This window comes from Zonotrichia leucophrys, unplaced genomic scaffold (genome assembly GCF_028769735.1).
Source record: "Zonotrichia leucophrys gambelii isolate GWCS_2022_RI unplaced genomic scaffold, RI_Zleu_2.0 Scaffold_48_389894, whole genome shotgun sequence".
Lineage (NCBI taxonomy): Eukaryota > Metazoa > Chordata > Aves > Passeriformes > Passerellidae > Zonotrichia > Zonotrichia leucophrys.
The window spans coordinates 85719-104988 of record NW_026992253.1 but is presented as its reverse complement, the minus strand read 5'-3'; the positions used below and the strand labels follow the sequence as shown (position 1 = coordinate 104988).

The 19270-nt window shown below is 63.5% G+C and overlaps 4 protein-coding genes across 5 annotated transcripts; 2 read left to right on the top strand and 2 right to left on the bottom strand.

The window, feature by feature from the left end:
• The first annotated feature begins 297 nt into the window (after window positions 1-297).
• Window positions 298-7044, top strand: RAVER1 (ribonucleoprotein, PTB binding 1). Of its 2 annotated transcripts, none has more exons than XM_064737269.1 (14): window positions 298-543; window positions 1189-1255; window positions 1745-2214; window positions 2506-2697; window positions 3098-3227; window positions 3320-3414; window positions 3635-3713; window positions 4043-4242; window positions 4672-4765; window positions 4929-4999; window positions 5134-5211; window positions 5296-5427; window positions 5806-5871; window positions 5956-7044. In XM_064737269.1, exons 1-14 carry the CDS (start codon window positions 298-300, stop codon window positions 6100-6102), a joined length of 2067 nt encoding a protein of 688 aa, XP_064593339.1. In that variant the 3' UTR covers window positions 6103-7044. The 2 variants fall into 2 exon arrangements, with proteins under 2 accessions (XP_064593339.1, XP_064593340.1); XM_064737270.1 differs by having other exon boundaries at window positions 338-543; window positions 3323-3414.
• A 101-nt stretch (window positions 7045-7145) lies between these two features.
• Window positions 7146-8822, top strand: FDX2 (ferredoxin 2). The gene is made up of 4 exons (XM_064737272.1): window positions 7146-7559; window positions 7657-7763; window positions 8000-8087; window positions 8177-8822. The coding sequence occupies exons 1-4, from the start codon at window positions 7444-7446 to the stop codon at window positions 8331-8333; spliced, it is 468 nt and encodes a 155-aa protein (XP_064593342.1). The 5' UTR covers window positions 7146-7443; the 3' UTR covers window positions 8334-8822.
• A 321-nt stretch (window positions 8823-9143) lies between these two features.
• On the bottom strand, window positions 9144-13710 carry ICAM5 (intercellular adhesion molecule 5). The gene is made up of 10 exons (XM_064737268.1): window positions 13507-13710; window positions 12763-13047; window positions 12375-12689; window positions 11957-12235; window positions 11595-11873; window positions 11282-11524; window positions 10810-11193; window positions 10245-10520; window positions 9899-10162; window positions 9144-9804 (listed from the first exon to the last, which is right to left on the bottom strand). Exons 1-10 carry the CDS (start codon window positions 13562-13564, stop codon window positions 9593-9595), a joined length of 2595 nt encoding a protein of 864 aa, XP_064593338.1. The 5' UTR covers window positions 13565-13710; the 3' UTR covers window positions 9144-9592.
• A 482-nt stretch (window positions 13711-14192) lies between these two features.
• On the bottom strand, window positions 14193-17780 carry LOC135460476 (intercellular adhesion molecule 5-like). Its single transcript, XM_064737333.1, has 5 exons — window positions 17180-17780; window positions 15925-16194; window positions 15541-15810; window positions 15161-15403; window positions 14193-14796 (listed from the first exon to the last, which is right to left on the bottom strand). The coding sequence occupies exons 1-5, from the start codon at window positions 17232-17234 to the stop codon at window positions 14585-14587; spliced, it is 1050 nt and encodes a 349-aa protein (XP_064593403.1). The 5' UTR covers window positions 17235-17780; the 3' UTR covers window positions 14193-14584.
• Between the last annotated feature and the right edge of the window lie 1490 nt (window positions 17781-19270).

Here is a 19270-nt window from a genome sequence, read left to right as displayed (position 1 = left end):
TTTGGGCTCTCTATTTGGGTTATTTTTGGGTACTTATTTGGGTTATTTTGGGGGGTTTTTTGGGGGTGTATTTGGGTTTTTTGGGATCTCTGTTTGGGATGTTTTGGGGTGTTCAACGGTCCAGCGGAACCAACCAATATGAATCCGCGATCTTGGGGCTCGCCCGCTGCCACCCAATCCCAGCCGCGGACACAACGAGCGTTCCCTTCTACCCAATAGCAGCCGCCGGCTCATCCGCCGTGTTTTTCCGCGCTGCCCAATCCCCGCCTCGGCTACTCGTGGCCGGCCCCTCCTCCAATGAGAAGGCGCGTTGTTGGCGTGGCGGGCGGTGGCGGGGCCAAGATGGCGGCGGCGCTGTCGGTGAGCGGGGCCGGGCCCGGGCCCGGAGCGGAGCCCCCGGCGGGGCCCGGCCTGGCCCCCGAGGAGGAGCTGCCGCCGCTGGACCCGGCCGAGGTGCGGAGCCGCCTGGAGCACAGCGAGCGGCAATTCCGCAACCGGCGGAAGGTGCTGATCCGCGGCTTACCGGCGGATGTGACCAACCAGGTGAGGGGGGAACCGGGAACGGGATGGAGAACGGGCTGAGGGGAAACCGGGAGGAGGAACGGGAATGGGAACGCGGGCACTGAGCGGGGAACCGGGACCAGAGCCCCAAATCCATCCCGGATCTCTCCTTCCTCCCGAACCTTTCCCTGCTCTGCTCCAAATCCCGTTTTTATACCCCAAAAATCCCGAATTCCCAAAAAATCCGCCTGGAGTTCCCGGCTGGAATTCCCGCAGCCCCCCCGGGTGCGTTTTTCCTTTGCTGGTCCCGGTCCTGGGGTGAAATCATCGCCCTGAGGCCGAAGGTTGGGAATTAATTGGGGAAGGGCAAAGGATGGAGCCGGAGAAGCCGGTCTGGGAGGAGGAGGAAGAGGAGGAGGAAGAGCCGGAGTTTCCCCGGGGTGTCCCGAGGGAATAAACCCTGAGATAAAACCTGGAACGTCAAACTGGGGACACCGCCAGGATCCTGACACGGCCCAGGGAAATTCCCGGGAATTCGGGAGGGCCGGGAGTCCTCAGAAAGGGGGGTTGGAAAGGGGAGGGTCACTGGGAAAATGGGGTTTGGAAAAGGGAAGGGTCTTTCCTTCCCTGTGAGCCCCACTCAATTTTCTCCCATTTCCATGAAAATCCTGATTTTTTTTTTTTCAGGATATCCATGAGCTGCTGAAGGATTACGAGCTCAAGTATTGCTTCGTGGACAAGTACAAGGGAACAGGTGAGGAGCAGCCCTGGGGTTTGGGGACCAGCCCTGGTCCCTGGGAAATCAGGGAAGAGGGAACAGCCCAGGATGCTTTTCCTGTTCCTCCCCAGAGATGCTTTTGAATTACAAACCCCCTTTTTCCAGGAATTCCTTCCTTTTCCCAAACCCCATTTCTCCCGGATTCCTCCCCATTCTCAGACTCCTTTTTCCATTGGTCCTTCCCCTTTTCCAAACCCAGTTTTTGGAGGAGTCCTCCCCACTCCCAAACCCCATTTCTCCATTAACCCTCCCCATCTCCTACCTTGTTCCCAAACCCTTTTCTCCTCCATTCCCAATCCCGTTCCCAACCCCATTTCTCCCCCATTCCCAACCCCATTTCTCCCCCATTCCCAACCCCATTTCTCCCCATTCCCAGCTCCATTCCCAACTCCATTCCCAACCCAATTTCTCCCCGATTTCCCCCCATTCCCAGCCCCATTTTTCTCTCCCCTCCTCTCTCCGCAGCCTTCGTGACGCTGCTCACGGCCGAGCAGGCGGCCTCGGCGGTCGGGCGCTTCCACGGCCGCTCTCTGCGGCAGCGCGCGCTGCGGGTGCAGCTGCAGCCCACGGAGGCCGTGCTGTGCGTGGCCAACCTGCCCCGCCTGCTGACCCAGCCGCAGTTCGAGGAGCTGCTGCGGCCCTTCGGCAGCCTGGAGCGCTGCTTCCTGGTCTACAGCCCCGCCACGGGCCACTCCAAGGGCTACGGCTTCGTGGAGTTCATGAAGAAGGACTCGGCGGCGCGGGCGCGCTCGGAGCTGCTGGGCAAGCAGCTGGGCACCCGGAGGCTGCACGTGCACTGGGTGGATGCGGCGCAGCTGAGCCCCGAGCTGCTGCACTCGCGCTGCCTGTGCGTGGACAGGCTGCCCCGGGGCTTCACTGACCTGCAGGGGCTCAGGGCTGTGTTCCAGAGGGTCTGCGAGCCCTCCTTCTGCCAGGTGGGGTCTGGGGTTTCCAGCTTGTGGTTTGGGGATGCAGGAGGAATTCAGTGAGACTCGAGGGATTTGGGGCTGAGGGAGGAATTAGGGGATGAAGGGTGGATTTAGGGAGAAGGAAGGGATTTGGGTACCTGGGATGGATTTGGGGCTGAGGAGAGGATTTAGGGCTGAGACGTTTAGGAAAACTGACGACATCCAGAGATTCAGGGTGGATTTGGAGTTGTGGGCGGGATTTCCCCCGTTTGTCCATCCCTGTCCCCATTGTCCCTCTGTCTGTCCGTCTGTCCCCAGCTGGCCATCGGGCAGGACGGGCAGCCCAAGGGTTTTGCAGTTCTGGAGTTCGAGTCCCCGGAGGCGGCCGAGCGAGCCCAGGAGGCCACGGACGGGTTCCGTCTGTCCGGGCAGCACATCCGTGTGTCCTTCTGCGCCCCCGGGCCCTCGGGCCGCAGCATGCTGGCTGCGCTGATCGCCGCCCAGACCACGGTGAGCCTTCCTCAGCATCCTCGTTGTCATCCTCATCCTCATTGTCATCTCCATCCTCATCGTTATCTTCAGCCTTAACCTTATCTTCATCCTTCTCATTCTCTTCATCCTCGCCCTCATCCCCATCCTCACCCCTTCATCCTCATCCTTATCTTTGTCCTCATCACCATCCTCATCCTCATCCTCCTTTTCTCCCTCCCTGCCTTGCCATGAGATTTTTGGGATTATGCTCATGCTGAGAGCTGGGACCCTGCTGGGATCACCCTGATCTTTCCAGGATCAGAAATCCCAAACCCCCAGTCCCAAACACCAAACCCTGAATCCCCAGTCCCAAACCCCACATCCCAAACCCCAAATCCCATCTCTCTCCCCCATAAATCCCATTTTTCCCCTATTTCAGGCCCTGAACCGTGGCAAGGGGCTGCTCCCTGAGCCCTCCCTGCTGCAGATCCTGGGCAGCCTGGGCAACCCGGCCTCGCTGCAGCTGCTGCTCAACCCCCTGCTCCAGGGGGCCCTGGGCGCCAAGCAGGGTATGAGGGGAATTTTGGGGCAAAAAATGGCAATTTTGGGGCAAAATAACGGGAATTTGGGGGAATTTCTGTGCTGTTCCTCCTGTTCCCAGCAGGAATTTTGGGAGCTGCTCCCTCCCTTCCCCTGGTGCCCAACCCGGCGCTGTCCACGGCTCTGCTCCAGCTGGCTCTGCACAGCCAGACCCAGGTAGGCTGAAATTCCCTCATTTCTCCTGGAATTTTCCCATTTCTCCTGGAATTTTCCTGTTTTCCCAGCTTTTTTTCCTGGAATTTTGCTCTTTTCCAGGGTTCTTTCCACCCAGGGTTGGGGTTTCCATGGATTTTTTAATTGGATAATCCACTTCCATGGGGTTTTTTTAGGGATAATCTCCATTTTCAGGGTGTTTTCCTCCTTTTTCTCATTCCAGAAACCGGGAATTTTGGGCGATTCCCCGCTGAGCTCCCTGGCCCAGCCCCCCGGGAAGCTCCTGGGGGAGATTCCCTCAGGTAAACCCGGAATTCCAGCACACCTGGAGCCTCACCTGGGGGGGATTTGGAGAGAGGAAAATTCCTCCCAAAAAATGGCAAACCTCAGATTTGGGTGGGAAAAGGGGGATCCAGGTGGGAAAAGCAGGATTTGGGGTAGGAAAGGGAGTTTTGGGTTTGGAAATGGATTCTGGTGTGTCCCCCAGCCTCACTTGTTTTCCCCTCTGTTTTGAGCTCTTTTCCTGCTTTTCTCCCTGCTCCCACACCCCCAAACATTTCCGTTTTTTGGGGAGCTGCGCTCAGGCTGGCTCTGAGCCCTTTCCCCTCCTTTCTTTTCCCACCTCTTGCAGGCGCTCCCGTGCCCGGGGACGGGGCCCAGCCCCGCGGGAAGTCCCCGGTCCTGTCCCCGGTCCTGGCCCCGTTCCTGGCGCAGGAGAAGGCGGCGCTGGGACCCCCCGGGACCCCCCCGGGGCTGGGACCCCTCCCCAAACCCCTCCCCAAGCCCCTCCCCAAAGCCCAGCAGGGAGAGAGCGGAGCCCCCGCCCCCACGGTGAGCAGCCCCCTGACCCAAAATCCGGGGTGGGACCCCAACAGTTCTGGGATGAGAGCTCCAATTGCAATGGGATGGGCTTCCCTCCAAAAATCCCAGGGTGGGACCCCAAAAATTCGGGGGTGGGACCCCCAAATTCTGGGATGGGACCTCCAATAACAGTGGGATGGGCTTCCCCCCAAATTCCAGGGTGAGACCCCTAAAATTCCAGGGTAGAATCCCCAAAATTCTGGGATGGGGCCCCCAAATTCTGGGATGAGGCCTCCAATAACAATAAGGTAGATTTCCCCTTCAAATCCTAGGGTGGGACCCCCAAAATTCTGGGATGGGACCCGAAAATTCTGGGAGCTTCCTGAGCCCCCAGATTCCCCCAGGATCCCCCCAAACCCCTCCAGGACCTCCCTGAGCCCCCCCACATTCCCCTCCCAGGTCTCTCTCCTGGGGGAGCCCCCCAAGGATTTGAGGATCCCCCTCAATCCCTACCTGAACCTGCAGAGCCTCCTGCCCACGCCCGGCCTGCCAGGTGAGTCACAGGAAATTCCCTTTTTATTCACAGAAATTTCCTTTTTTATCCCCAGAAATTTCCCTTTTTATTCCCAGAAATTTCCCTTTTTTGTCCCCAGAAATTTCCCCTCTTTTTGGGGCAGATTTCCCTCTTTAACCAATCCCACGTTTATTTTTTCCAGGAAAAGGGTTTAAGGTGAAACCTGGAGTTTTGGGGACCCCCCCGCCCGACGCCTTCGCCGTGGACTTCCCGGTCAGGGGGAAATTTGGGTTGGAATTGGGAGGTTTTGGGGAGTTTTCACTTGAGGATAAAAACCCCAAATCCCTGATTTTCCTGGGAGTTTGGGGATCCCCCCCCCTCTAAACCCCCCAAATTCCCCCGGGCAGGATTTGGGGTCCCGGATTTTCCCCCAGCCCCGCGACCACGGCTCCATCCTGGGGAGCTTCGGGCACGGCAGGCACAAGGTAAAAATCTGACTTTTTTGGGGGGAAAATTCGGGTTTTTTGGCAGTTTTGGGGGGTTTTCAGCTGCCTGTGCTCCCCTTGCAGATCTCCTCCCCCTCCTCGGGGTTGGACAGGGGGGGTCTGGGACCCCCAGGGCCCCCCTTTTTCTCAGGATCCCCCAGTTCCTACTTCACCAGTGGCCTCCAGGCCGGGCTCAAGCAGAGCCACCTCAGCAAGGTGAGACCCCTCCCCAAATTCTGCAGCGCCCCCTGCCCTTATTCCCTTAAATCCTTAAAATTCTGTTAATAATCCCCTAAAATCCTATCAAATCCCATCAAATCCCTTCAATTTTAATTATTTTCATCCCAGACCTTTTTTCCCCTTAAAATCCCTTAGAATTCCTTAAAATCCTTTCAAAATCCCCTAAAAATTCCTTACAATCTCCTTAAAATACTTTTAAAATCTCCTTAAAATCCTTTAAAAATCCCTTAAAATGTTAAAAACCCCCAGTATCCATTAAAAATCGTTTTACAATCTCCTAAAATCCCTTAAAAACCCCTTAAAAACCCCTTTAAACCCCCTAAAACCTCGTTATTTTTCCTGTTTCCCCCCCAGGCCATCTCCATCCCCCCGAGCTCCGACTCCATCCTCGCCTTGGCTCCCCCCAGCTCTCACCCCAAGGTACCAAACCCCCCCTAAAATCACAAAAAACCCTTCAAAAGCCCTAAAACTCGCCCAAAATGACCAGAAATTCTCGTTTTTCAGACGCCGCTAGGGGGGCACAAGAGGGGCTTCTCCCACCTGCTGCCGTCGCCCGAGCCCAGCCCCGAGGGCTCCTACGTGGGCCAGCACTCCCAGGGCCTGGGGGGCCACTACGCCGACTCCTACCTGAAGAGAAAAAGGATATTTTAGTGGGGAAAACCTCCCAAAAAAACCCCAAAACAAACCCCAAAAAAATCCCCCAAAAAATCCCCAAAAAAACCCCAAAAATTCAAAATAAAACCCCCCAAAAACTCAAAAAAAACCCCCCCTAAAGATAACATTTTTTAAAAAAAACAAAACCTCAAAAAATAAAAAAAAGACCAAAAAATCCCAAAAATCTATAAATCCTGCCCAAACTTCACCTTGGTTTTTGCTTTATTTTCATCAGGATTTTATTTCTCTTTCATTTTTGTTTTAATCCTCTTTTTTTGGGGTTTTTTGGTGTTTATTTTTTGCGGTTTTTGTTTTTAAGAGATTTTAAGATTTTTAATTGCCCCTTGAAGGATTTGGGGAGAATCCCTTAAATTTTTGGGGTTTTTTTTTTCTGCCTCCCCCTCCCCAGAGCAGCCCCTGGAGCCCCCCAAAAACGCTCCCTGCCTTAACTGCTGCTTTTGGGGTGGGGTCCCCAAAATTCCAGGGCTCAAGCCCAATTCCAACCTTTTCTTTGGGGGGATTCCCACTTTTTCCCACTCTTGGGGTTTTTCCCCTGTTTTGGGGTTGGTTTTGGGGTGGGGTCTCCCCCATGTTTTTGGGGTTTCCCCCTTTTTTGGGGTCCAATCCCTCTCTTTAAACATTTCACTGGGTGGATTTTTTTGCTGTTTTTTTTTTTTTGTGTTTCCCCCTTTTTTTAACAACTGGAGCCGCTGCCGTTTTACGCTTTTTTTTGGGGTAAAATCGGCCTTTTTACTTTAACGCTGTTTTGTTTTTTTAATCGACCAAATCTTCCTCCTTTCTCCTTCGTTTTTTTGGGGGGATTTCCCAGGATTTGAGTTCTTTTCCCTGTTTTTACTGTCTGGTTTTGCTGTAAGGGGGGATTTGGGGGGGGCTGTGTCCCCCCCACCCCCCTCCCCCCAAAATAAAATTCTATTTATATCTCTGCCCCCCACCCTTTTTTTTTATTATTTCGGTGTAATTTCGTTATTTCTGCTGTGCCTTTATTTTGGGGGGAACCCCTTGCACCCCCTCCCCATTTTGGGCCGTTCCTGTGTCCCCAAACTGGGGCAGGGAACCCCAAAAAAAACCCCAGACCCCAAAAACTCGCAAAAAATCACCAAGAACCCGCCCAAAACACCCCCTTCCCCATCACAGGGGCCCTCCTGTCGTGTCTGACCCCCCCCAAACTCCCCCTGGACCCCCAAAATTCCCCAATATCCCCCCAAAAGTCCCCAATTTCGCCCCAAATCCGCGGCCGGGCTTTAGGACCCAGCGCAGGCCCAGCTCCTCTTGGCCCCGCCCGCTTTGGGTCACGTGGGGGGTCACGTGGCGCCCGTCATGGCGGCGCCCATGGCGGCGGCGAGCGGCGGCTCCGTGACGCGGCGGCTGCTCCGGGGCGTCTCCCGCAGCCTCAGCAGCGGCGGCGCCCCCGCCGAGGAGCCCGAGGCCGCCGTGTGGGTACCGGGAACGCCCTCCCGGGGCGGCGGAGCCCGAACGGAACCGGGGCCCGGTGCTGAGCCCGGTGTCGTGTGTCCCCCCCCCTTTCCTCAGGGTTAACGTCGTCTTCGTGGACCGGGAGGGGCGGCAGGTGCCGGTGCGCGGCAGAGTCGGTGACAACGTGCTGCACCTGGCGCAGCGTCACGGGCTGGAGCTGGAGGGTCGGGACCGGGAACGGGACGGGGAACGGGAGCGGGACGGGGGCGGGACCGGGACTGGGGGAAGGGGGCTCCGGGACACTCCCGGTATTGACAGAGGGGTCCCACGGCGGTTTCGGTGCTGCTGGGAGGGTCTCGGTGCTAACGGGGGATTCTCGGGGGGTTCACGGAGCGGTCCCGGTGTTCTGGGGCGGTCCCGGTGTTTTCCCGGTGCTCACCGGGCCGTCCCGCTCCTCCAGGCGCCTGCGAGGCCTCGCTGGCCTGCTCCACCTGCCACGTTTACATCAGCGAGCCGCACCTGGGGCGGCTTCCGGCGCCGGACGAGCGGTAAGGACCCCCCGGTATTGTCGGTATTGCCGGTACCCGGTTCCCCCGGTGCCCCCCGGTTCCCCGTTACCGGTGTCGGTGCCCCGCAGGGAGGAGGACCTGCTGGACCAGGCGCCGCTGCTGCAGGAGAACTCGCGGCTCGGCTGCCAGCTCCGGCTGAGCCCCGCGCTGGAGGGGGCGCGCATCGCCCTGCCCCGCCTCACCCGCAACTTCTACGTGGACGGGCACGTCCCCAAACCACACTGACCCCGAAAACCCTGGGGGGAACCCCCAAACCCCGCTGACCCCGGGGGGAACCCCAAAACCCCGCTGACCCCGGGGGGAACCCCCAAACCCCACTGAGCCCAAACAAACGCCCTGACCCCAGAAACCCCAATTAGCCCAAACCCCACTGACCCGAAACCCTACTGAGCCAAAACCTCACTGACCCGGGAGGGCACGACCCCAAACCACACTGACACCCCTGGGGGACCCCAAAAACCCTGGGGGGAACCCCAAAAACCCACTGACCCCGGGGGAAAGCCATAAAACCCACTGACCCCGGGGAGACCCAAAAACCCCACAGACCCCAAACCCCACTGACCCTGAGGGACATCCCCGAACCCCAGGGGCACCCCTGAAACCCACTGACCCCGAGGGGACACCCCAAAAACCCACTGACCTCAAAACCCCACTGACCACCGGGACCCCCCAGGGAAGGGGAACTCCCCCCAAAAAATAAATTATTGCCCCTCATCCAAGGCCACCCTCGCATTTCGGCACTCGTACCCAAACTGCCCCCCAAGGAGGGGTGACAGAATGACAACCCCCCCCCCCCAAAAAATATTCCCAGGGTTCTGGATTTGGGATAATGAGCGTTGATTCATTAATTAATCAATTACTTATTGGGCTCATTTGGGTGCTGCTTCGGAGGGGTTTGGGACAAGGACGGAGGTCCTGGGTGGGGACAATGGGCGGGGCTTGGGGACAAGGAGGTGGCCAGGCCGGGGAGCTCGAGGGGGACAGCGGGCGGCGACCCCCGTGAGCGCGAGATCGTTCATTGATCGGTTATTGATCGTGTATTGATCGATTATTGATCGTTTATTGGGTGCGGCCCATCCCTGAGTGGTGCCTGTGCCACGCTCGGCGCGGCTCCCAAACCCCTCAAATCGCCCCAAAATCCCCTCGGCGGGGTCTGTGGGGACCCCCAAACCCCCTCCCCACCGGGCCGGGGTGGGGACAGAGGAATCCTCGGGGGAACGCTCGGTCCTGGATGTTGTGCCCCCCCAAAAACCCCTGGGGTGGGGCTGGGGGGGTCCCCAAACCCCACGGGGATGGGGATGGTTCCAGTCTCGGTTTCCCGGTTCCGGTCCCGGCTGGGCAAACCGGATCCCAAACCCTCCCCGCGGTCGTGCTGGTGCCAGCGAGCACCTCCAGATGAATCCTCGCCCTCCCAAAATCCCCCAAAATCACCCCAAATCCCGGCTCTGGGGCTCCCGGCCGGCCGGTTCCGGTGCCGGTGCCGGTCACGGCGGGCTCAGCTGGATGCCGAACACCTCGGCACGGGGGTCCCGGTGCCGGTGCAGGCAGGCGGCCTCAGAGCCCTCGGCGTCGCGCACGTTGTACTCGCCCTTCTTGCACGCCGTGCTCTTGAGGTAATACCCGCCGGCCACGGCCAGCCCCAGCGCCGTGACCGCGCCCAGCGCTCCCAGCGCCGCCAGCAGCACCAGCCAGCTCTCTGCGGGGCGGGAGGCGCCGGTAGCACCGGGGAGCCGCCGGTAACACCGGGGCAGAGCCGGTATCACCGCCCTGGCACCCCCGTCCCCGCTCACCGTCCACCCGCACCACGACGCTCCCGGCTCTCCGGCCGTGCCGGTTGCTCGCCGTGCAGGTGTAGAGCCCCCGGTTGGCCGTGGTGGCGCCGGTGACCGTGACCGAGCGGTTGTCGGCGGCCCAGTGCAGGTTTGGGGCGGGGGGCAGCACCCAGGTGTAGGTGGGCGCCGGGACCCCCTCGGCGCCGCAGTCCACGGTGAAGCCGCTGCCGCGGGTGACGTTGGCGGAGGGCAGGACGCGCACGGTGACACCGGCGGGGCCGTCTGCGCCAAAGGGAACAGCGGCCGGTGCCGAGGCTGCCCCGAATCCCCGGGTTTTTCCCCCAAAATCGGCCCCCGCACTCACACTCCACGGCCACGGAGACGTTGCGGACGGCGGAGCCGTGCGCGTTGGTGGCCCGGCACTGGTAGGTGCCCGCGTGGGCTCGGGTGACATTGGCGGTGGCCCGGGCCGGGTCGCGGCTGTCGTGGCCCAGCTCCGTGGCGTTGCCGGGCTCGCCCAGCTTGGCGCAGGTGACGCGGGGCGGGGGGTTCCCGGTGGCGGCGCAGCCCAGCTCGGCCGGGGTCCCCTCCAGCCACCGCCGCCGCTCGGGGCAGCCGCGCTCGCCGAGGCTCGGCTGGTCTGGAAAACGGGGAGAGGCGGCACGGGGGGGTGATGGGGCCGGGGGACCCCCGTGAGGCCACCGCGACCCTCCCGGGACCCACTGAGAGCCCCCGGCACCGCCGGGACCGGTCCGAGCACAGCCGGGCTCGGCTTCATCTCCATCCTTATCCCGGCACGGCTCTGGAATTCCGGGCATGGATGTGACATCCCTGTCCCCTCCCAGATCCCCGTCCCACCCCGGTCCCAGCCCCCTCCACATCCCCACCCCCAGCACACCCCGGTGTCCCCTCGCCGGTGTCACACTCACACTCCACGGTGACAAGGACGCTCCGCACGGCCACTCCGTGCCTGTTGGTGGCCCTGCACACGTAGCGGCCGCCATCAGCCCGGGTGACCACGCGGCCGCGGGCGACCCCTCCGTGGTGGCTGCCACCATCTCGGGTGCCACCGTCACGGGTGCCACCGTCACGGGTGCCACCATCTCGGGGTCCACTGTCGCGGGTGCCATCGTTCTGAGTGCCACCGTGGTGAGTGCCACCGTCTCGAGTGCCACCGTGCTGGGTGCCACCGTCGCGGGCACAGCGCGTGCTGGGCGGCGGGTCCCCATCGGCGCGACACTCCAGCTCCCGCCGCTGTCCCTCCACCCAGACCCGGCGTGCCGGACACCCCGACTCGGACATCGTGGGCTCATCTTGAGTAGGGGACACACACACAGAGGCCACCCGGTCACCGCGCCGGCCACCGAGGGGACCCCTGACCCCGACCCCGGTGCCACTCACACTCCACGCGGACGGTGACGCGGCGGCTGCGCGTCCCCAGCGCGTTGGTGGCGTTGCACACGTAGGTGCCCGCTCGGGCCCGGGTCACCGGCTCGGGCTCGCCGGTGGCCACGGCGACGCCGTCGCGGCCGCACACCACGGTGGGCGCGGGGTTGCCGGTGGCGCGGCAGGACAGCGCTTCCCGCGCTCCCTGCACCCACGTGCGGTTACCGGGGCAGCCGCTGGCCGGGATTTCGGGAAGATCTGGGGAGAAAAAATGGGATTTGGGGAATGCCGGGAGGGGCGGGCGGGGCCGGGCTGGCGCGACACTCACAGAGCACCGCCAGCCGCGCGTCCGCGTCCTTTGTCACCACGCTGTCGCCCACCGCCAGGCTGGCCCGGCACCGGAATTCGCGGCCGTCGTCGTCGCGCCGGGCCAGCAACCGGAGCTGCAGCCGGGGCTGGGGGCCCTCGGCCAGGACCCCGCCGTCCGCATCGCGGAGCTGCAGCCGCGCCTCGGGCGGCTCGGTGGCCCCGGCGTGGCACGACACGGTCACCTCGCTGCCCGCCGCGGCCGGGGCCGGGCTCAGCTCCAGGGCGGGCGCGGGGAATCCTGCGGGAACATCCCACCGATGGATCCGAGGCGATCTCGGGGTCCCGCGGTGCCCCCGCCGCCCCCTCCCACCGGTGCCTTACGGTAAACGTGGAGCTGCCTCCGCGCCGTCCGCGCCGCCGTGGCCACCGCGGCCGTGCAGCTGAGCTCCCGCGGGCCCGGGATGAGCGGGGACAGCGCCGCGCTGGCCGTCACCGTGTCCCCGGCCACCGCCACGGTGACGTTCAGCGGCTCCTGGTCCAGAGCGGCGGTGACACGGATGTCCCCGGCCGGGAAGGCGCCGGTGATGCGGCAGCTGGCGTTGGCCACGGTACCGGCCTCGAGGATGGCGGGGGCCTGGAGCTGGGGGGGCTCCGGGAGAGCTGCGGGGACACCGGGGGAGACGCGGGGTCACCGGGACCGGCACACGTCCCCAGAGCCAGGGACAGGGTCCCGATGACCGGGAGGGTGACAACGAGGTCACCGCGATGGGGACAAGGCCACCACGAGGCCGCCGCTCACCGAACACCGAGAGCGTGACGGGCACCGCGGCGCGGGCGAACAGGGGCCCGTGCGGCCGCAGCGACAGCTCGGCGTGGCAGGTGACGTCCTGGCCGTGGTCGCCGCGGGTGACGGTCAGCACGTGGCTCACGGCCACGCTGGCGCTGCCCTCGGTGCCCTCGGCGAAGCTCTCGGTGCGCAGCGTTTCGGCGCCGCGCCGCAGCGTCACCGTCAGGTTCCGCAGCGGGGCCACCGCCCGCACGTGGCACGTCAGGTTCCGGCTGTCCCCCACGGCCACCGCCGGCACCGGCTCCAGCTCCACCCGCTCCGGCAGCTCTGGGGAACGGGACCAAGCTGGTGCCACCTCGGTGTCCCCTCGGTGTCCCCTCAATGTCCCCAAGGCACTCACGGTAGACGAGGACGCCGGCGCTGGCGTTGGCCTCGGTGTCGCCGCAGCGGCCGGAGCAGGTGACGGGGCCGGGGCTCCACCGGGACACGTTGTGGAGGCGGAAGCTTTGCCAGCGGAGCCCCCCGGGCCCGAGGGTCGCGGGCAGGGTGGTCTCCAGCCCCAGCGTGGCGTTGGTGTCCCCCTCCGGGCAGGCGCTGCGGCTGCAGTTGACGGTCACCGAGCCCCCGAAGGCCACCACGGCCACCCGCGGCCACGCCACCACCGTGAAGGTGCCCCGGGCGACCCCTGCGAGACCCCCACCACGGGCAGTGCCCCCGGATGGTCCGGATGGGGGAGACCCCGGGGAACCTGGACTGAGACCCCCCCCCAATTGCCAGGTCCTGGGGGTGTCCCCGTGTGTCCCCAGCCCCCCCAGTCCTAAAGGTCACTCTGATTTTGGGGTCCTGAGGGTCCCTGCGTGTGACCCCCCCCAGTTTTAAGGGTCCCCACTATTGGGTTGGGGGTCCCTGTGTGCACCTTCCCAACACTAAAAGGCCTCTGGTATTTTGGGGGGGTCTCTGGGGGTCCCCACGGTGGTGTGCCCCCCCCCAATAAAAAGTCGCTGCTGATTTCGGGCTCTCCGCCCCTCACCCCCCCCCCTCCGTCAATGGTCGCTGGTTTTTGGGATCCTCAGAGACGCCCCCTCCCCATTCTGAAGGGTCCCCCCGCCCCCCAAAAAACCCCTCAAGCCCCTCCCCCCTTTACCTGCGAGCGCCAGAACCAGGGGGGGCAAGAGCTGCGTGGCCGGGCCGGGGGGGCCCATCGGGAGAGGAAGAGGAGGAGGGTGGGAGGAAGAGGAGGAGGAGGATGAGGAGGATGGGGAGAAGGAGGATGGGGACGGGGATGGAGCGGAGGAGGATGGAGACGGCGAGCAGGGAGGAGAGAAGGGGAGGATGAGGAGGGAGATGGAGACGGTGAGGAGGGGGAGGAAGAGGAGGATGAGGATGGGGAGGGGGATGAAGCGGAGGACGACGGAGGCGACGGGGAGGGCGGGGGGTGGAGAGGAAGAGGAGGATGGGGGAGAGGAGGAAGAGGCGGCTGAGGCCGAAGGCAGCTCCTCCGCTGCCGCGCGCGCCGCCGGTCCCGCGGGGCTGCTCCTCCCCCCGCCCACGCCGACCCCCCCCCCCCCCCCCCCCCCCGCCCGGGGCTCGGCGCTTCACGAACGCGCCCCCCCCCCCCCCAAAAAGCCCCTCCCCGAACGCCCCCGGAGCCCTCCCCGCGTGGGCGGCTCCGGGACGCGCGTGGGCGAAGCGACAGCGACAGACGGGAGCACCTGGAGCGGGGGTTGGGGACACCGGGACAGCGGCGATGTCCCCGCCGGGTGGGACAATGGCCCTGTCACCCCCTCCCCGTGAAGCCCCCGGAACTGCGGATTCCTGGCCCCAGTGGATGCCACCTGCAGCGTTTATTGGTGGTACGTGTCACTGTCGCCTCTCTGTCCCCTCCCTCCTGCTCCTTGTCCTCCCGCCAGCTCCGAAATCCCCGCGATTCAACCCAGGATGCTCCGCCCGGGGAGCTCCAAGACCTCCAAAATCACCAAATCCGCCCCAAAAAACACTCGAGGGATAAAATCTGGAGCGAAACTCGGCGATCCACACTGGGGCCTTGCTGGATCTGTCCATCCCAGTGCATCCCAGTCCATTCCAGTCCATCCCAGTCCATCCCAGCCTGGGAGCCGCATCCCCCGCGCTGGCCCTGGCCGGTCCCCGCTGTCGCCGTCCCCTCGGTGGCCGCGGCGGAGGGACGGGCAGGGGCTCCCGGCCCCTCCACGGGCTCTCCCCGCCTACGGGGCCGCGGATCCGTTGGGAGCGGCCGCGGAGCCGCCCCGGGGCCGCAGGGGCTGCGCGTCCGGCCGCGGGTGCCGCTTCCAGAGCCGGTACTCGCCGATCTTGCCCTGGCGGTGGAGGAGGTAGCCCACGGCCAGGGTCAGGAAGACGACGACCGCCGGCAGCAGCGTCCCCAGGAGCAGCGGGAGCAGCGGGACCGAGGCGTCATCTGGGGGAAATGGGGCCGGGGTCAGTGGGGGCTGCTGTGCTCCAGCACCACCAGGAGCCCAAAAACCCCAAAAGCCTCCAAGATCTCCAGGGCCTGAGACACCCATGGCCCCCAGAACACCCAAAACCTCCAAAACCCCAAACACCTCCAAGGCCCCCAGAACCCCAAAGACCCCCAAGACCACCCAGGACCCCCAATATCCCAAAGAACCCCCAGAACCACCAGGAGCCCAAAAACCTCAAAGGTCCCAGAAGCCCAAAAAACCCAAAGAGCCCCAGAAGACTCAAGATCTCTAGAAGCCCAAAAACTCCCAGGAGCCCAAAAACCCCAAAGACCCCCCAGAGCCCCGGGCCCCCTGACTCACACTGCACCCAGACGGTGACGTTGCGCTCGGCCGTCCCCAGATCGTTGGTGGCCCGGCACAGGTAGGTCCCGGCGTGGGCGCGGTTGATGGGATGGGATTTTCCAGGGGTGAGGAAATTCCCATCCTTGGAACAGTTCACCTGCGGCTTAGGTGTCCCCTTGGCGCTGCAGTTCAGGATCCCGTCCTGCCCCTCCGTCCAGTTCTGCTGTGGGGGGCAGAGCTCCCTGTCCAGCCGAGGTTTGACTGCGGGAAAAGGCGGGATAAGGATCAGGAAAAGCCGGGATGGGGACAAGAAAAAGGAGGGATGGGGATCAGGAAGAGGAGGGATGGGGACAAGGAAAATGTGGCACAGGGGCCAGGAACAGTGGCCGTGCTCTCACCCAGCACATGGATCACTTGGGATTTGTTCCTCGGGGGGTCCGGGTGCATCTTGGCCTCACAGGTCACCACCAGCCCCTTCTCTGCATCCTCCTCTGTCACCATCAGGCTGAAGGTCACCGGGGGCTTTTTAAAATCCACCAGGACACTGTGGTTGGTGGCCACCTTCACCTGGATGTCACTGACGGCTCCAGGTGGCAGCGAGCATTGTCCCCTCAGCTCAGTGCCAGCCTTGGCGGTGTTGGTGACATTCAGCAGTGGCACGGGGACATCTGTGGGTGACAGCATCGTTATCATGGAATGGTAACAGCAATCAGGGAATTTCTCTCACAATGCTTGGTGGCACTCAGGTTTGGTGGCACCGTGGTGTCACCGTGGTCACTCACAGAAGACCTGGACAGTGGCGTTGGTCTGGAGCTTCCTGCTGCCCATGTGGACGGTGCAGCCCAGCTGGACATTGCCCTTGTTTTGTACGGTGACCTCAGCGGTGGCCTGGTGGCCGTCCTGGCTCAGTGTCACCGGCCAGGTGAGGTTGTTGGCAGTGATGGTGACGTTGGTGGCGGGGACGGCGGGCTTGATGCTGCAGGTGACCTTGAACGGCATCCTCACCACCGCGTCCGAGGCTGACAGGGACACGAGGGGACCCTCGGGGGGCACTGGAACGTGGACGGGACACTGGGGTGAGCCATGGTGGGAAAATGGGGGAAAACGGGGAAAACAGCAAGAAAGCCCCCAGTCCTGCCTCCAAAATTCCACACACTTCAACCACAGGGGCCAAAAATCCAAAAATCAGATCCAGCCACCCCTGAGCTCCTCTTGGAGAAGGAATCCCGAAATCTGGGGTGTCCTTTGGGGGCTTGGGGGTCCTTTGTGCACCTCAGGGAGCTTCCCCAGCCAGGGATTCCCAATTCCTGGAGACGTCGGGGGGGGGGGGGGGGGGGCCCAGGCTCATCCTCATCCCTGAATTTCGGTGTTTTCCCAGCAAAACATCCCCAGTCAATGTCACCGGGCTGCTGAGGAAGCCCCCAAAATTCGGGTGAAGCTCCCCCAGGAAGCAGAGGAAACCGCCTAGGGTGGCTGAGAAACCTCCAAAGTGCAGAGGAAGCAGAGAAAAAACCCCTAAAGTGAAGAGGAAACCCCCAAAAGTGCGGAAGAAGCCCCCAAAAATGCAGAGGAAGCCCCCAAATATGTGGAAGAAACCCCCAAAAATGCAGAGGAAGCCCCCAAAATGCGGAAGAAGGCCCCAAAAATTGCGGAGGAAGCCCCCCGAAATTGCGGAGGAAGCCCCCGCGGACCCTCGGAAGCCCCCCGGGCTGAGTCCGAGCCCGAGGCCGGGGGGATTCCCCGGCGGGGCCGCGATTTTCCGGTCCCCCTGAGCAGAACCGTCCCTCCCTTTCCCGGAATGGGCTCAGGAAGGGAGGGCGGGAGGGACGGGGGAAGAAAAATCCCGGTGGCTTTCGCAAGAATTTAACAAAATTCCCCGCTCCATCCCGAGGCGGGAGGCAACGACCGCGCGCGGCGGGGCTGCGACAGCTCCGCCACCGGCAGCGCGGGCGCGGCGACACCGGCGACAGGCGGGAACCGCACGCCCGGTCCCCGGCACCCCCCGCCCGCCCGGTGCCACCCGCGGTGTCCCCTCACCTGCCACGACACCCAGGGCGCCCAGGGCCAGCGCCAGCAGCGCCGGGGCCACCATCCCGGCGGGGACAGCGGCTCCCGGTGCCGCGGGAGCGCCGGGATGCGCCGGGAGCACCGGGGGCGGGGGGCCGGTGGGGGGCGGCGGGTTCAGGGTCTCTGGGTTGGATCCAGCGCCGGTCCGGACTTCTGGAAGTTTCGGTTCGGGTTCTACGGTTGGGTCGGTTCGGGTTCCCCGGGAGCACCGGGAAGGTTCAATTCGGGTTCCCCGGGAAGGTTCGGTTCGGATTCCCCGGGAAGGTTCGGTTCGGACTCTCCGGGATGGATCCTGTGGGGCCGCTCCGGGCCCGTCCGGGTCGGGGTTTCCGGGTGCGCTCTGGCTGCGCACCGCCGTCCCCGTCCCTGGGTCCGTCCCGCGCTTTCTCCGTCTGTCTGTCCGCCCGCCGCCTCCAGCCCGTCCCGCTCGCCGCTTTTATCCCCGGCCCGTTGCCGTCCCGCCCCCGGGGATTTCCGGGGCTGCGTGGACGTGCCGGGGCTCGAGGGGCTGCCCGGGGAGGGCTCCGGCCTCTGCTGCCCCCCCTGGGGCAATTCCTGTCCCTCTGTCCCGGGATGGGACAATTTCCCTGTCCTAGGATGGGACAATTTTCCTGCCCCTCTTTCCCTCCTGCCCCTCTTGCCCGGTCCCCCTTGTCCCCTCCTTGTCACCCTGTGCCCCCAAAACGGAGGGGGGGTCTCAGCTTTGACCCCCCTGATGAGTCACCCCCAGCTCGTGACGCGGCTGTCACCCTCCTGTCGCCTGCCTGTCACCCACGGGGGTGGCTCCCGAGGCCACCATTGGGTGCTGGTGTCACCAGGGCTGCGACTTCCTCTATTCTGTCGCTTTTTGACATCAGGGGATTTTTGTGTCACCCCTGGAACCGTGGGAAATTTCTGACGTCCCCAGGGTGTCCCCAGGGTGGTTCCAGGCCCAGGACACCCATCCCTGACGTCCCCAGGGTGGTTCCAGGCCCAGGACACCCATCCCTGATGTCCCCAGGGTGTCCCCAGCCCCAGGACACCCATCGCTGATGTCCCCAGGGTGGTTCCAGGCCCAGGACACCCATCCCTGATGTCCCCATGGTGTCCCACGGTGTCCCCAGTGCCCGGTGGTGGCACCCAGCCCTGCCACCCTCCCTCCTGTCACCTCCAGGCCACCAGCCTGGCTGCAGGAGGAGACAGGCCGGTGACACTTGTCCCAGCCGCGGGGTTTCACTTCTGTCACATCCCCCCCGTGCAGGGGACAGTTCCCTCCCCGCGGCCGTGCCACCGCCGTGCCCTGGATTGTCCTTGTCCCTGGAATTTCGGGAATGCCGGAGCCTCCCGCGGCCAGGGCCGGGGTTTGGAGGCCACGGGAGGCACAGGGACACTGGGGACAGACACATTGGGAACGGGGATGGGGGACAGGACAGGGACACTGGGATGGAATTCCAAGGACCAGGAGGGAATGGGGACAGGGGAGACACAGGACAGAGCAGGGACACCGGGGAGGGACAGGGACAACAGGAACACGCGGGTCAGGGGCAGCAGGGGCGGGACAGAGGGGACACCAAGGCGCTGCCAGCTCCCCGAGTCAACAGGACGTGCCACCCTGCCACCCCCACCAGCCCCCCCCGCAGGACCTGGCCCGGTGCCAGCGTCCCCTCGTGCCATTGTCGCCTTCCGCCGAGGGCCCCTGTCCCCCCGGCCTCTTCCTGACCCCCCCCTGGCGTGTCCCCCTGTCCCCCCCCCAGCCCCATTTGCGGCCTTTCCGTGTCCCTGTCGCCTCCTGTCGCCTCCCGGGCGGGTCAGGAAGCGGCTCCGGAGCTGCCTCAGAGCAGGGAGCGATTCCCGGAATTGCCCCCTCACCTGGAAAACCGCGAAAAACCGGAAAAAACCCGGAAAAAACTGGGAAAACCCCCGAAAAATCACCGGGATCGGGATGGGCACGGCCGGGAGACCCCCGAAAAAAACCCAGGAGGAGGAGGAGGAGGAGGGAGGTGCGGAATTCCAGCGGTTCCCTGGGATACGGATACGCGGACACCCAGGAGGGTCCCAGTTCCTCCCAGTTGTGTCCCAGTT